The sequence below is a fragment of the Perna viridis genome, chromosome 5 (genome assembly GCF_037379345.1).
Source record: "Perna viridis isolate PV_CMFRI_1.1 ecotype Kerala chromosome 5, ASM3737934v1, whole genome shotgun sequence".
NCBI classification, from domain to species: Eukaryota; Metazoa; Mollusca; class Bivalvia; order Mytilida; family Mytilidae; genus Perna; species Perna viridis.
Genome location: NC_142449.1, coordinates 35,548,825 through 35,563,843, shown reverse-complemented (window position 1 = coordinate 35,563,843; position 15,019 = coordinate 35,548,825). Strand labels below are relative to the sequence as shown.

The 15,019-nt window shown below is 31.5% G+C and overlaps 1 protein-coding gene across 6 annotated transcripts in view; it reads left to right on the top strand.

Annotated features, from left to right (window-relative positions):
• Positions 1 to 14,836, top strand: part of LOC148617241 (schlafen-like protein 2) — a 66,150-nt gene extending 51,314 nt beyond the window's left edge. Inside the window, exons 1-8 of one of the 6 annotated variants that reach the window (XM_088584770.1) lie at positions 13 to 71; positions 4,477 to 4,671; positions 6,500 to 6,599; positions 7,540 to 7,688; positions 8,975 to 9,071; positions 10,587 to 10,751; positions 12,115 to 12,185; positions 13,533 to 14,836. In XM_088584770.1, coding sequence (XP_088440896.1) covers positions 4,478 to 4,671; positions 6,500 to 6,599; positions 7,540 to 7,688; positions 8,975 to 9,071; positions 10,587 to 10,751; positions 12,115 to 12,185; positions 13,533 to 13,578 — 822 coding nt within the window. In that variant the 5' untranslated portion in view covers positions 13 to 71; position 4,477 and the 3' untranslated portion in view covers positions 13,579 to 14,836. Of the gene's footprint in view, positions 1 to 12; positions 113 to 1,105; positions 1,122 to 4,476; positions 4,672 to 6,499; positions 6,600 to 7,539; positions 7,689 to 8,974; positions 9,072 to 10,586; positions 10,752 to 12,114; positions 12,186 to 13,532 lie in introns of those variants that run through there. The other 5 variants (XM_088584771.1, XM_088584775.1, XM_088584774.1 and 2 more) reach the window with 5 other exon arrangements.
• Positions 14,837 to 15,019: the final 183 nt, after the last annotated feature.

Here is a 15,019-nt window from a genome sequence, read left to right as displayed (position 1 = left end):
ATGCGACTTCCGGTCTAAATTATGAACCTGTTTGAAGTTTCCCACGGCCACGATATTTGAATTAGTTTGGTGTAAGCAAGGCGTTAAATTGGTCTATATTTAACTCCTTGGTGTAAGACACGATAATTTTTATTTGAATTTGGGATCTCCTGTACTTGGCGATCACAATACTGGTATAAAAAAAGATATTCCAGTATTGTGTATTGTACCAGTTGTTTGATTTTTTCCCAAAAAATATATAAATTGTGTATAGTAATGTGAATATTCTATTATTTTATACCAGTATTGTGATTTCATTGAAACTTTGCACAATACTTTTAAGATTAAGAGCACGACATGTGTAACAGGAGAGCATGATTTGACTCTAAAAATTATATTCCGACACCAGGTCTATAACATAAAACCACACATTTTATGTTTATCTTTCATGTTTTCATTGGATATTTTCATTTTTTGGATATAGTCAAAATGCACAGCAACAAACCGATTTGGCTAAAGAATTAATCCTTTAGCCAAGTCAATTAACTGGCTATTTAAATCTCACAACCTACTACAGTGCAGGTAGGCCGTCCTGCAACACAAGTATTTCACACCTAAAGTATGACAGCCAAGTAAAGCAAAGCACATGGTACTGATATGAACAAAACATTCCTATATTTAAAATTTACATGATGACAATTACATAAAGGAACTATGTAATACTGATGTAGATAAAATAATTAATTGCATTATACCAGAACAGACAAAAATGAAATAATATGAATTAAAATATGAACTATTACATTTATCATCCATTAGAAATTTTAAGATACAAAAAGATTCTAGAGAAGAACATCTATTTCAAATATGCAACAGAATTGATGAACAAAAACTTTTTCTTTCTACCAAAGCAAATAAAAAAGAAGTATTGAAAACAAGTTACCTATCCCCTAATTTTTATGAAAATGAAAATAATTCAAAATGAAATCAAAAAATTTCACTTTAACCTATCACAACTTTTTTTGTTTCACAAGATAATAAAAAAAATCTTCAGTTTCCTATTTTTACGTCTTTTGAGTGTCTGCTAAAATTTATTTCAGATTCTTTCATTGAAAGGGGAAAAAGTAGCAACAGTTTGATAAGTAAATGGAAAGTTCAAGAAATCTTATTCTCCGCCACATGACAATTTTATCGATAAACTGGCTTATTAACAAGTTTCTTAACTCTATATATAATATGTCTGTGGCCACGTCTTTCTGCTTGGCACATTCTAAAGGGGTTAAAACAAGCATATCACATATCATGCAAGGGAGGTAACCCATGCTGCTCACTAACACAATACTAAATAAAATGGATTTCATGTCATTTACCATTTGTGAAAAATTTGATTCAGAACAATTCATCTGTTTGAGCCGACAAAAGACATTCCAAATATTTGTAATTCTATTGGTAAAACAGTTCCGGGTTCGTTGAAGAATGCCTGAAGTAATATCTCCAAGGAGTTCCAATCAAATAACATGTGGGTCTTTGAAATGTTTTTTTAGCAGATGTTTTCACTACATTTTAAAGCTTCAATATGTAGAGATGTAGTGTTTTGTTTGTTGAAAGATTCTCAAGTGGTCTAAATGGGGAAAAAAAATAGATGAATTTCTATACATTTAAGAGTGAGCTTCGCTTGCTCTCTATCCCAAGTAACCATGATGTTTTCTCAGAAAAAAAAATGACATGCATGTTCATGTACATTTGAAGGTTGTCAAGAAAACGGTTTTCTTAGCATGTTTTATGATACATACATGTATATGTAGGGCAATCGTCATCATTTAGTTTGGATTTGTCTGTTAATCATGATTCAGAGAATTGTGTGTGTTTTATTTTTATCCTGCATGATTTCTTGTTTTAATGTTTATCTATATTATGTTATTATATTTGGTAAAATACTCTATTGAGCTAATGATAAACATGTTTTTAGGTCTCTGACTTTCATCATTGATTGTTTATTTATTTTGTATTTAAAGCAAAATCCTAATCAAGGACTTCAAAGAATACAATATGGAAACTGACGGACAAGTTCTAAACATACATGTAGTATGAATCGAAATGATGAAGAAATTTATATGCACATGCTTTGACCCATATAAGTCCTGATTTCATTATTGTAGATTGGGTTTCTGTCATGAATAAAATTTTCATTACCGTTATAACTCTCCCCATGTCAACTTCTTTGAATTATGCACATGTACTTTTTTTGCACCTACATGTACATACATGTTGGCTTCATTTAAATGACTTTCTAAAAAATAGGCAACTGACACTATTTCTGGCAACATAATTTTTAAGGTCAGAGAGTCATGACATATTTAATGTTAAAATGAAAGTTACATTTAGTGAAAAGTAATCAAGGGAACCAAGGTTATAGCAGTAATCAAAAGAATGTAATCCAGGGACAAAGACTAGACACTGAAAACAGACATACACAACAAAGAACATAAAGTAACTGAAATCATACGTACAAAGTAACAAAAGCAAATGAGCTACTCGGACTCAACTAAAAACTGGGAGCATGGACCAGGTGCACCAGTAGGGTAAGCATCGTCTGCTTTTCTAGAAACATACACCAAGTTGCTCATAAAAAGTCATGTCCAGGTAGTTGAAAGAGGGAAGGAAAACTATGACACATTAAACAAATCAGTTTTCATAGCACAGATAGAAACATGGTGACGATCCACAAGTTCATGATGACGACCATAGAACTTCTGTAGTGATGACTTCAGTCTTGTAGCAACATAACCCTGTTCCAGAAGCCTCTTTGTTAGAATTCTAGCGTGACACAAAAAGTCTGCGTAGTTTTCAGCAAGCTCTGAAAGTTGACATTCTGAATGAAAAGTCATCACGTTTGTCGTAAAGTTTGATCAATAGTTTTCCTTTACTGTCCATTTCTTAGTGTAGGTCAAGATATGAGACTGACTTCACGGTGTCTGTACTCTGTAGTATCCTTTATCTCAAGTTCTTTGGGATAGATGCAATGTATCAAATCCCCATGGGGTGCATTGAATGAAATAAACATCATATTCTAACAAAAACCGAACACAAAAAACATGCACATCATCAAAAATATTTGTGATGTAAAATTTTCCTCCATGGTTAGATTTTCATCCATGGTTAGATTTTCATCCATGGAGAACCTTGAACTGTATGCAAAATTTTATTTAAACATATTTATACCTTATTGGTTTGCAATACAAATGTATACTGATTTAATAACACACTGGTTTCACCATTAAACTGCAAATTGTATATTCAATAAATCAAATACGGAAAGTTGAACATGCTAGTTTGAAAAAAAATTCAGTTTGACCAAATTGAAAAGTTCTTGAGATAGTGCATACTCAAATAACAGCTTTTTTGAATTTCCACTCGTGAAGCTTGATCTTGACGTTGAGCTTGATAAAATATATGGCATAGTACATGTATATTCTTCAATAAGATAATTACATATAATTGGAAAGAGTTCATAACCAAAATATGAGCAAAAGTACCGAACAACACCTAGATTTAACAACTGTTATCTTCAAGCATATCACAATAACCAATTGAATATTTAACCAACAAATGTATTAAAAAAAGTATTCATTATATAGATTTTTTACACAATTTATTGCTATTTTTTACTTTTAAACATAAATTTTTAATTTTGTGTTCAGCATATTGACATTGGCATCGGTTGTGACCCTTTTGCAGGAGAAAGTCCCAGAGTGAAATTATCAAATTTAGATAATCACAGTGTGAATAATCATGTTTTTTAAACAGGGAAAATTTGATAGATCACTGATATCTGTATAATAACTTCTGTGTTTAAAGACTATGTGACCAATTTAATTGCCATCAAGAGATACATGTACATGTAATTGAAATTGGTTGAACTTTAGGTGACTTCTTGATCCGCAGAGTTTTTTTACTGAAAAATTGGTTCATTTGAAATAAGTATATATTTTAATTTCCATAAAATGCTGAATAGTTCAGCTTTATATCAAGCAACATTGTCCATTTTATACAACCTAACTTGGTATTTTAGCCACGCCCCCTTACTATGGAACTACATGTACTTCAGTGATTCCCCAATACACTAAAATCATGCATGTAAATTACAATATGACATTAACAGTTGATGACTGTGTGTTAAGAAAATGTTGATTTCAATATGACATTAACAATTGATGACTGTGTGTTAACAAAATGTTGATTTCATAGTAAAAAAACAATTTTTTGTTATTTTATTTTTGTTTTATGATGATTTTAAGTTAAGATATAAGAATTGTTTTCAATTGTTGGTTAGATTACAGGATATCTACTTTGGGACCCAAAGTCATTGATATACAATAATCAAACCAAAAACTGTAAATAAAACTATTTAATACTAGTATGTTAATTTGAAGGAAAAAAAAACAGACGAGTGACATAAGTCCATGCATGCATATATATTGTTCTTGTTCTTTACAGAATGCAGATGATTTTTTTTAAGATGGCTCAAAGAAAAATCAGAAACCAGGATTTTTATATTGGTAACTCTGAAGTACCATTTGAAGAAGACATGTTGCATGAGTTCAAAGGTCACAGAAATCTAGCAGTTGAAGAGTTACCTCCCTGGACTCAAGAAACAACCAAGGATAAAGCCTCTCGGAGAGCAGTTTCAAGGTCAGTGTATAAAAAAACTTGTTTTGGGCTAAAAGATTATCATTTTTACGGCCAATTTACAGATGTTTTTAAAATTTGGATGTATTGTTTCCTTAACAATGTGGTATTTTATATCCAATCTAATTAAAAGCCGATCTCACGGCTCCCGGTTTTCTGTTACGTTGCTTGTCAATCTAATTAAAAGCCCATCTCACAGCTCACAGTTTTCTGTTATGTTGCATGTCAATCTTATTAAAAGTCGATCTCGTAGCTCCCGGTTTTCTGTAGAAAACTGGAGCTGCGAGATCAACTTTTAATTAGATCATGTTAAATCAAAACCGATCCTAAGTAAAATCTTAATGGATAAGAAGACCAGAGCAAACATAAGTGAGCTACTCCTTCTTATCTAATAAGGTATTACTTAAATTGTAACTTGCTTTGGTTATAGCATAGTTTTTCAATCATTGAATGGATGAAAAATTCAGGCACAATATTTATTTCTAACATATATAATGTATGACGTTCCTCGACATAATTAAACTGCACTACATTATATGGCTGTAATGCAAAATTTCTTTGGTACTGATTATTGTAATCAGTAAACAAAAATTTTTTAATACATTTTTGTATTTTATTTTTTAAGCCTGTCGTTTTGAAATAACTTTTCTACAATAGCACTTAAGAAGAAGTGTTTATTTTGAGGTCGCTTGTTTTGAAATTTCATTGAAATAAATATGACAATTATATCCTATGTAGTACTTGTTCAACAGAAACATTTTGATCCAGGAGTGGTTACTGAAATTAATTAAAGGGGTATCATTTGATCATTTATTGTCTTAACTATTTTCAAAACAAGCTAAATTTTCCAATAATATGGAGGTTTTGTAACCCTTGCACTGTCCCTTCCAGTTCTGTCAGTTACTTTGAATTAGATTGTTGTAGTTGTGCTTCTCTAAACTGAAATAATTGTATTTTTTAACAGTTATGGAAAGATCGCTGTTTTTTTTCTTCTTTTTTTTAACTTTAAAAGAAAGTATATCATTACTTTTGTCAATTTATTAGGATGTAGTTATGTTTTTGAAACATTTGCAATGTCATACTTTTAATTTTCAGGTATGGGACATCAATGTACTTAGATAAAGAACAAATTCTTAATGAATAAGTGAGCTAGTTAATGGTTAACTTCTTAAACTCTGATTGGTAAAAAAACTGGGTCATACTCTATATCATGTGTGTGGCATAAGTGTGAAATATTTTTAATACTAAGATATATATGAAACAATTTAAGTGTATAAGTACATTACGTGAGTGAATAATGACATCTGCATTCTACAACGATACAATTAAGAGGATTTACATGCAAAAACCAGGCTGTGGGTGGCACACGACAAACAAATTTAGTTTTAAATTTTTTTTCATCCTTTTCATATCACAAATGCATCCTTTCTCAATGATGAATGTTGTTTTTTTAATTAACTGCAACAGTTAAAGAGAAATAAATGACATAGAAAGCATTAAAATTCCTTGTAAAAGGGAGATAACTCTTTCTTTTTGTGCTAAATTTGGTTGCTTTGTTAGGGAACTTTAAAATCATTTTCTGAACCATCCATAGTGGATTTTAAAAAATCTTTATTCTATTTTACATGCATTGTACATATGATACTAACATTTCATTGGAACAAAAAATTCAGTGGGATAAAATTTACCCTGTGACACCCATATCACAGGATCTGCCTGATTTTTACATGGATAGCCTCTTTATACACATATTCATCTTTTAAAGTCATACAATGTTGGCAATAAGAGTTAAGTATTATTAAAATTAAAATGTTTATGTTTTGATTTTCAGAACTATAAATGCCATGCTAAATACTGGTAAAGGAGGGAAGGTCTATCTAGGGATTGTTGATACTGGCATTGTCAAAGGTCTCGCACTAAACTGTTATCAGGTTCGTAAAATGAGCAAACTTGTACATGGTAAATATGGTTAGTTTTCACAGTATTACATTGTAAGTAGTGATGGTGTATATATTTACATTTAGGTTTAATCTAAGAATTGATCAGATACATGTATTGTCAGTTTCTCCATCACATGCATCATTGTACAAAGTTCATTTTATGCTTTGACTGGGGAAACCACTGTCAGAACTACACAGCTTTTTCTGCTACACTAACTTTTTTCTTTAGCAAACATTAAAGGTGGAGTACAAGTAGTTTTGATTCGATGAGGGAAGGGGCATAGGTATAACATCAGTACAACCATGCGTTCTATTGTTTTTCCTGATGGTTATGTTTTAAATGCAATAAAATTATAGAGTTATTGCATGAATAATGGGAAGTATTTTCCCACGTAGAATTTTATATTGCACAATCTTTGGAGTGCAATACATATTCTCTGTAGGAGGGGTGATATTCCAAATAATCATGCAGTAAACCTTTTATTGTTATACAATATAGCAGATGCTTTTAACATGTTTTAAGTGGTTTTTTTTATAGATGATGACAGTTATATTGCAGTCAGTCAGTGCAATACTTAGGAAGATATATTGCATATAACGAGAATGGATATGGTGAATATGTCTCAAAGACAACAACCCCACCAGATGAAAAATGTCATCTCAAGGTCACCAAAGAACAACAAGGAAACCTGTACACTACAGAGCTAGCTGCAACTGGTCCCAAAATAACATTGTACACAAGTACAGCAAAATAGTATAATGTACACCAACAACATAAAAGTAAACTGAAAGTGAGAAGTTGCTAACTTAACCTTGCTTCCTACTTAAAAAATATATTGCTATATGATAATACAATTTTTGGTTTATCATGTACAGTGGCCTTTTACTCAAACAATGTATTTTTTAAGTTCATATGTACAATGTATTTTAGCAAGATCATGTGATTGGTAGTTTGGACGATTTGATATCACGATACAAGCCTCCCGTACAGAAACATCGTTATAATGTGCGGTTTGTGCCAGTGGTAGACACTGATTGTACAAATGAAGAAATCATCAAACAGTGCTCATATGATGCTAGGTACATGTGTAGGGATGGATCAGGGTGTACAAGCATACACACGGTGCTGCAGTGAATCAGGGTGTACAAGCATACACACTTCGCTACAGTGGATCAGGGTGTACAAGCATACGCGCTTTGCTACAGTGGATCAGGATGTACAAACATACACTCTTTGCTACAATTAATCAAACTCTTATGCTGTCTAGTATTGCAACCAATTTTTATAATGACAGCCTACACATTCAAGTACAAAAATTGAAAAATATAATTATATAATTAAGGATATAACAAAAAATATAGGCATTTTCACTACATTTTCACGACACATAATTTTGTTGCTGAATGATTGAAGAGTTCACAAAAGCAAAGTTGAGACTAGATACTTATTTTGATAGTTCAAGTTAGCAAAAAATACATGGCTGATATGTCTTTTTGAAAATTTCTAAAAATTTCACCTCTGTTTTGTCCCCCATTGACTTAAATGTTTATAAAATGTAGCATGGTGTGCTCCATTGATTTATAGCAAATTGCCTATGCTTGTACACCCTGTGGATTAAACTTATAATTGGGCAGGAAATGAGTATAATTTCTTTTTTTAATCAAATTCGCAAAACCTAAAAAAATTGCCATCTTTACCAGGCAAGGACTAGACTTGGCTAGTGAAAATGAAAATGGCTAGAATGAAAATTGAATTCCTCCCTTAAGCTTCTTCTAAAATTTAAAATTTATAAATGTTTCTTTCATTTTTTCGTAAATTAAAATACTTTCATGAATGTAATTTAATTGAAGATCACCACAAGGGAGATAATTCAACAGACAACTCTTCCATTTTCAATGATGTGCAAGTAGATGTCTAAATTTTCATTTACTTTAAGTTTTATTTTACATATAAACTTTTGTTTGTTTTTTTTTTTGTTTGTTTTTTGTTTTTTTTTTATAGATTGCCTCTTTCCATTTCTAGTACTTACTCAATGTTAAATATTTAATTCAAATAAAATACTGCATGCCTATTCAGTGCTATGCCTAGAATTGAAAGATTCCTTTAAATTGATCATTAATTGGTTTTTCTGAATGAAATTTTCATTGTAAAATCATGAACTGAGAGTCATTAGATAATGAAGAAATATGTTTTTGAGGCACAGATTTATGGTTGAGAATTCTTGTTGTACACTATTGAGACCCCCTTTGTAACCCAGGTTACACTCAGGAAGTATTCTTTTCATTCTCCCTCCGATATGAAATTGTAGACCCCTTCTATGAGAATTCTTTACTGTAATACAATGTTACCTCTTTTTTCTCTTTAGAGATTATGGTGACCCAACAGAGAGATTAAAGCCACACCTTTTCAGAGGTCATAGATATTGCTGGTGTGATAAAGATCAAGTTGCACAGTTTAATTGTGTAAGTGCTTTGAGTTTTATAACATACTGTAGTTTAAATTGTTATCTTCAAATGTAGATTGAGTAGTTATTAGCATTCTTAAATGAGGTATACAGTCAAACTTCACTCTCTCAAACTCGGATGGCTTTCTCGAACACAATTCAAAGTACTTAATGTTTCTCCTATATAATCAGTATAAATAACCTTTGATTTCTCGAACACTTGAAGTGACTAGTCAGTCCGTTCCGTTATAAATCTTAGAGAACAACCCTAACTTGAATTGGTCAGCCATTTTGTTGGCTTGGGTAGTAAAAGTGTGAAAAAAACTGAAACCTGATCATCAATCAAAGTGTTATTTTAGTTAATTACGAGGAACATTTAAGTCATCTCTAATTAGATTAGTAATATTTAATCCCAGTTTTAATTTAACATAGTACTGATTCAATTTCAAGTATGTTCTCAAGTTGGCATGTTGAAAGCATCAAAGAAAATTAGATGAAAAAAATTATTGACCAAGGAACTCGAACTCTGAAAGTTTTTTAAAAACAAACACAGCATTTTTGATATCAACAAATTGACATAACCTTCCGAAAGCGAATTAAAAATATCCAAAAACTAAAAAAACTTTGTAGGAAGTAAGCAATTTCTAACAATAAAGTTGAGTCGGACCAGCAAAATATACGGAAATCTACAAACTTCAATTTCTTGAACCCCCAATAACTCGAACACATTTCAGTGTTCCCATGGTGTTTGAGCTACCAAGGTTTTGACTGTATTTCTTTATGCCAGTTTCCAGCTCTGTTTTTTACTGAGAATTTTAGCTTACCTACTAAAAAAGACTAATTGACAGAAGTTTTTTTGTGTTAAAAAAAGATGACTTACCCTAGACAAAAAGATTTATGAGCTGTTACAACATTTACATGTCAAAATTACATCACAGTCATGTAGTATCTCTTCTTTGCAACTTTTGCAAATATGTTACAAATTTTTTATGCTTGCAAGTGGTTTATTCAAATTGGGTGTATAGACCACATGCTTCAACAAACTAAATATTTTGTCTAAAGATTTCTTGATACAAAAGGCTTTCAATGGTTGGCATACTTAAGTACCAGTCCATATAAAATTCAGACACTACCAATGATAAAGTGATTCATGGTGTAGAAAAACCCACCAAATAAATGATGCTTCTTCAGTCTATGTTTGCTATATTTTTACATAACAATAATCATTCCTGTATTCAGATCTGCACTTTTGAGAAAATCATACATTTATTTTTTAGGCAATTTATCAGGAACAATTTACAAATTTTTATTACAGAACTTTGCTGAATATCATATGCACAGTTCTACAGTATATTCTATATTATTGATATAAATGTGTATTACTTTTTACCCTGAGAAAATCATGGTTTATGAGTAACAAGATCAGCTGTTACAAGTATCCAGTGTTACATTATTATTTCTATCATATGAGACATATTTGTATCAAAATTTATTGATTTTTCAGTTCATCTGGGAAATTTTTATATTATTTTAGGGTATAATGTCACAGTTATATGTCATTGAGATAGAGCTTCAGGCATGGAACCCACTTGACCCTCGGAACAAGGACAGTGGGTGTGGTTCTCTGATTAGTCTCCACCCATTCCATGCTGATGAAGAGGGGTCAATCTATTTTAGGCGACAAGCTAGTCTAATCAGGGTAAATTTATACAAAATCAGTTGGTGTGGTCCTTTAAGCAGTCTCCACCCATTACATGCTAATGAGGAGGGGTCAATCTACTTTATGCAACAAGCCAGTCTAGTAAAGGTAATTCATACCAGTACAGTGGGTGTGGTTCTCTAATTAGTCTCCACCCACTTCATACTAATGAGAAGGGGTCAAACTGTTTTAGGTGACAAGCCAGTCTAGTCAAGGTAACTAATAGTAAATCATTTTAGGCCTCTGTAAACAATTCTTTTTTACTACAAAATTTAATTTAACCGGACATATTATGATGACCTGGTATGTTTATGGCAAACAGAGTCTGCATATTTTCTTTGAATTCTGACACAAGTTACCCTCTGGATTATGTATCTTTCCATAATACTTATGTTCAAATAACAAAATTCATGATTTTACAGATCATTTGCATAAAAATACAGGCAAAAATATGGATTGTCATAAACAGGATAAGCAGGTCTGATATAGAGACCAGAATTTACAATGAGCCCCAAACCAGAAATCCAAGATCAGAAAAACTTATTGAGAAAGAGTCTAAAAGTGACATATCCACCTATTTTCACATACTTGAACTAGCTTTTATTTTAGATTTTACTCAGTTTGCCGCAGAAGTTTCCTGGCATAGGCCTTTATAGGGACTACAATAAGATCTGGTCCAGAAGAAAACTTGTTTTATGAATTACCAATCAAATTTTGCCAATATTTCTGTTTGGCTATTTTCACATTAAGACTTGTAACTAGAATATACATGTAGAGCTGTTGGGATTATTTTCTTTACACAAAGTTTCTACAATTTCAAAATGCAAATCAAATTTAGATTGATTAAAAAAAGCCTGAAAAAAAGCAAAATTTCCCAGGTAACAGCATACCAATATATGTGTTTGCTTTGTTTTTATATTCAGACTAAGTTCAGGAGAAAAATAAAAACATATTGGTTTAACTTTTAGAGATATAAAAATACAAAAGCATCAATAATAAGACAATATGGATTATCAAAACCCATTTACATGTATATGGCCTAAATGTGAAATTATGAAACTGAGATGATCTATAAACACAATTTAACAAACAAAATAAAATAAAATTACAAATAAAAACTGAAGATAAGGAAAAAAAGACTAAGGCACATGCAATATGAACTCCCACAACAAACCAGTAGTGACATCATGGGCTCATGAAGGCTTAACATGTCCTGCTTTGCCCATGGCATCCATCACAGAGATGACGCATTCTGACACAGAATTGGAAATTTAAATAATAATCCCATTTTTGAAACATTTTAATCATAATCATTATATGTATTGATATCTCAATATCTAGTTTTTACTTTATATATTTCTAGTATTCTATGGCGGAGATTTGTGAACTTACAAGGCATGAAGCAAGAGAAGGCTTGGAGGAAGAAGTCAACAGGTAATTTAGTCTAATTAAACCTATCAATTGTTCCAATCAATCATGGTTTGTAGAATCTACATGTAACAACACTCCTTTCTACTTTCTGTGCTGATGGCCTTCCTGATCAGCTAATCAGATTTTTGAAAGTATTATTTAAAGGAAAAAACCCAAGGATTCTGAAATGGTCATCTGATTCTACGTGCAGTAACTGAATGGAACAATGGATAGGTCTTATTTTCATTAGATTGTAGGTAACCATATACACAAATTTAAATTCTTTATCTTCAAGTTTTCAATAGAAGCATTTTCATACCATATTGCAGGTATAAAATTGGGCAATTTTGAAGCAAAAAGGTACCAGAATACGAAAAATTTGGCATTTCTTATTTTGGCCCATGCTTAGGAGTGCACCTATTGCTTAAGCACAAAGAAAATATTTTTGGATTTTTTTTGTTGATTTTAGGCAGACTGCTAAAATGCACCAAAATGAGCACCCTGCAAAAATTACTGGCTATACAGTATGTAATTGAGCCCCTCTAACAATAAGCGGCAGAGTGACATAGCAATGTGTGCATCCATCTGTGTATCTGTCCATTACAATTGCTCTGTGGTTACATCTCCAAATATCTTCCTAATATGATGGTTTAGTATGCACATTTACATTTCATAACAATAAATTCTCCCATCTATTGGAGGAATATGCCAAGTGGTTATAGTTGAGATGTGTCAACAAGATCTAAAAATAGTGTTCATAAATGTTCAGTCCCAAAACATAAAGTAGTGAATCAAAATGGCAGTATAGTATGCACATCTATAATTAAGTATATCATACTAAATATAGAATGAATCTAAAATGTCATTATAGGAGTTGACTGTCATTCTACGAGAAAACCAGGCATTATTGAAAAATATTAATTTCTGCAGTAATCGCAAACCCCAAAATTGTGATAGATTTTAGAAGTATACCGGTATGTGTTTTAAAGGAAAAAAATGCATGTCCTATTGTCTTCTGTTTATTTGTTATAATTTTAAAAGGGGGGATTCACATGCTTGAAAATGAACCAAAAACATTGAGCCAAACATGAAAAAATGAAATGACAAAATTTTAGGTTTGTGATTGTGTTGTTATTTCAACAAACTAGCAATAAAAATGTGAAAAATAATGATAAAAATCTAGTATGAGTTGCATTTATTTGAAAAAAAATGAAGGCCCAAGTTAAATTACTCATAGCCTGATAATCAGAGAGTAACCATTTACAGTATTACACAAGACCTATGCCTTATTGAATGGCTTTTAGGTCATTATTGTATTTGTATGTTATTTCTGTTTTGGTGTGGCTGTAATCTGGTATATTCTGTTTGTAGACTAAAAAGGGAGATAATGACAAGAGAGCAGCTCAGTGGTGTTTAAAGTTGATAAAGATATGAGTTGTATTTAAAGGGAATAGTCATAATTACTGACATGACTGAGGGCCTATTATGATCCCAGGAAAAACCATGAAACTTGGAGGTGAAGAGTATTAGTTGTACTGGTCTGCAGTCAGGTATTCTACTCATCAGAGTTCATGAGAGAAAAATTGACAGTGTCACCTGTCCATAGAGGTATAACATTTGTCACATGGGTATGTAGACATGACTGTTGTCACATGGGTATTTAGAGATGACTGTTGTCACATGGGTATGTAGAGATGACATTTGTCACATGGTTATGTAGAGATGACTGTTGTAGCTTGTAAAAAGTGAAATGACAGTTGTTACATATGTATTGTGAAATGACAGTTGTTACATGTGTATTGTGAAATGACAGTTGTCACATGTGTATTGTGAAATGACAGTTGTCACATGTGTATAGAGAAATAACAGTATGTTAATGTATATAATGAAACAAGTCTTGTACATGTATATCACGTGACAGTTTCTTGTACATGCATATCACATGGCAGTTTCTTGTACATGCATAGAGAAATTAGTTTGTCATATGTGTATAGAGATATTGCAGTTGTCATATGTATAGAAATAACAGTTGTCATATGTGCATAGAATATGACAGCTTGTCACAGGTGTTTACAAAATTGAAAAATAACATTTTTTACATAATATGTATTAAGTAATGACAGTTTGTTACATGCATGTGTTTTCAGAAGTCACTGTTCAACACATGTTTTCAGAAGTTACAGTTTGTCACATGAGTATAGAGATATGCCTGGTTTCACATGTGTAAACAAAAATGATAGTTTTCAAAAAATCATGACTGTTTATGATTTGAAAATCTTACTGAAAAAATTTACTTTGGAATTAAATTTTTATAATGATATAGATACTGGAATATAAACATTTTGAAGCGATGATAATACCAGATACATGTGTATGCCATTGTAAAGTAAAAGTGCAAAAAATATTTGCTAAATTCAAAATATTTAAGTACTTCTCTGTCTAAGAATCAGGCAAAATGTGTATAAGTTGTGGCGCTCTTTCCCTATATAAGTAGTCAAAAAATATCTACATCACAGATGCTTCAGGATAAACTTCAATAGCTTTTTGGTTGTTTTCTAGATGTACTGAACATATGTCAGGCAAAAATGACTAAATTGGGAAAAATGTTGTGCCACCCATGGCCTGATGCTTACACAGAATGGTACCTAATGTATCAAGGGTGTTATGACGTAGTTGAAGAAAAAAATATACACAAAAGCAAATGTATTTACCCGAACAGAAACATATTTATGTTAGAAGAAGCATTGTATCTACCAGGTAAGAAAGATAAGACTTGTACAAATGTTTTTTAAAATAAAAAAAAATATTCTTAATTTCAATTTTTATATTGTTATAATGGACCAAATCCTTAGACTATA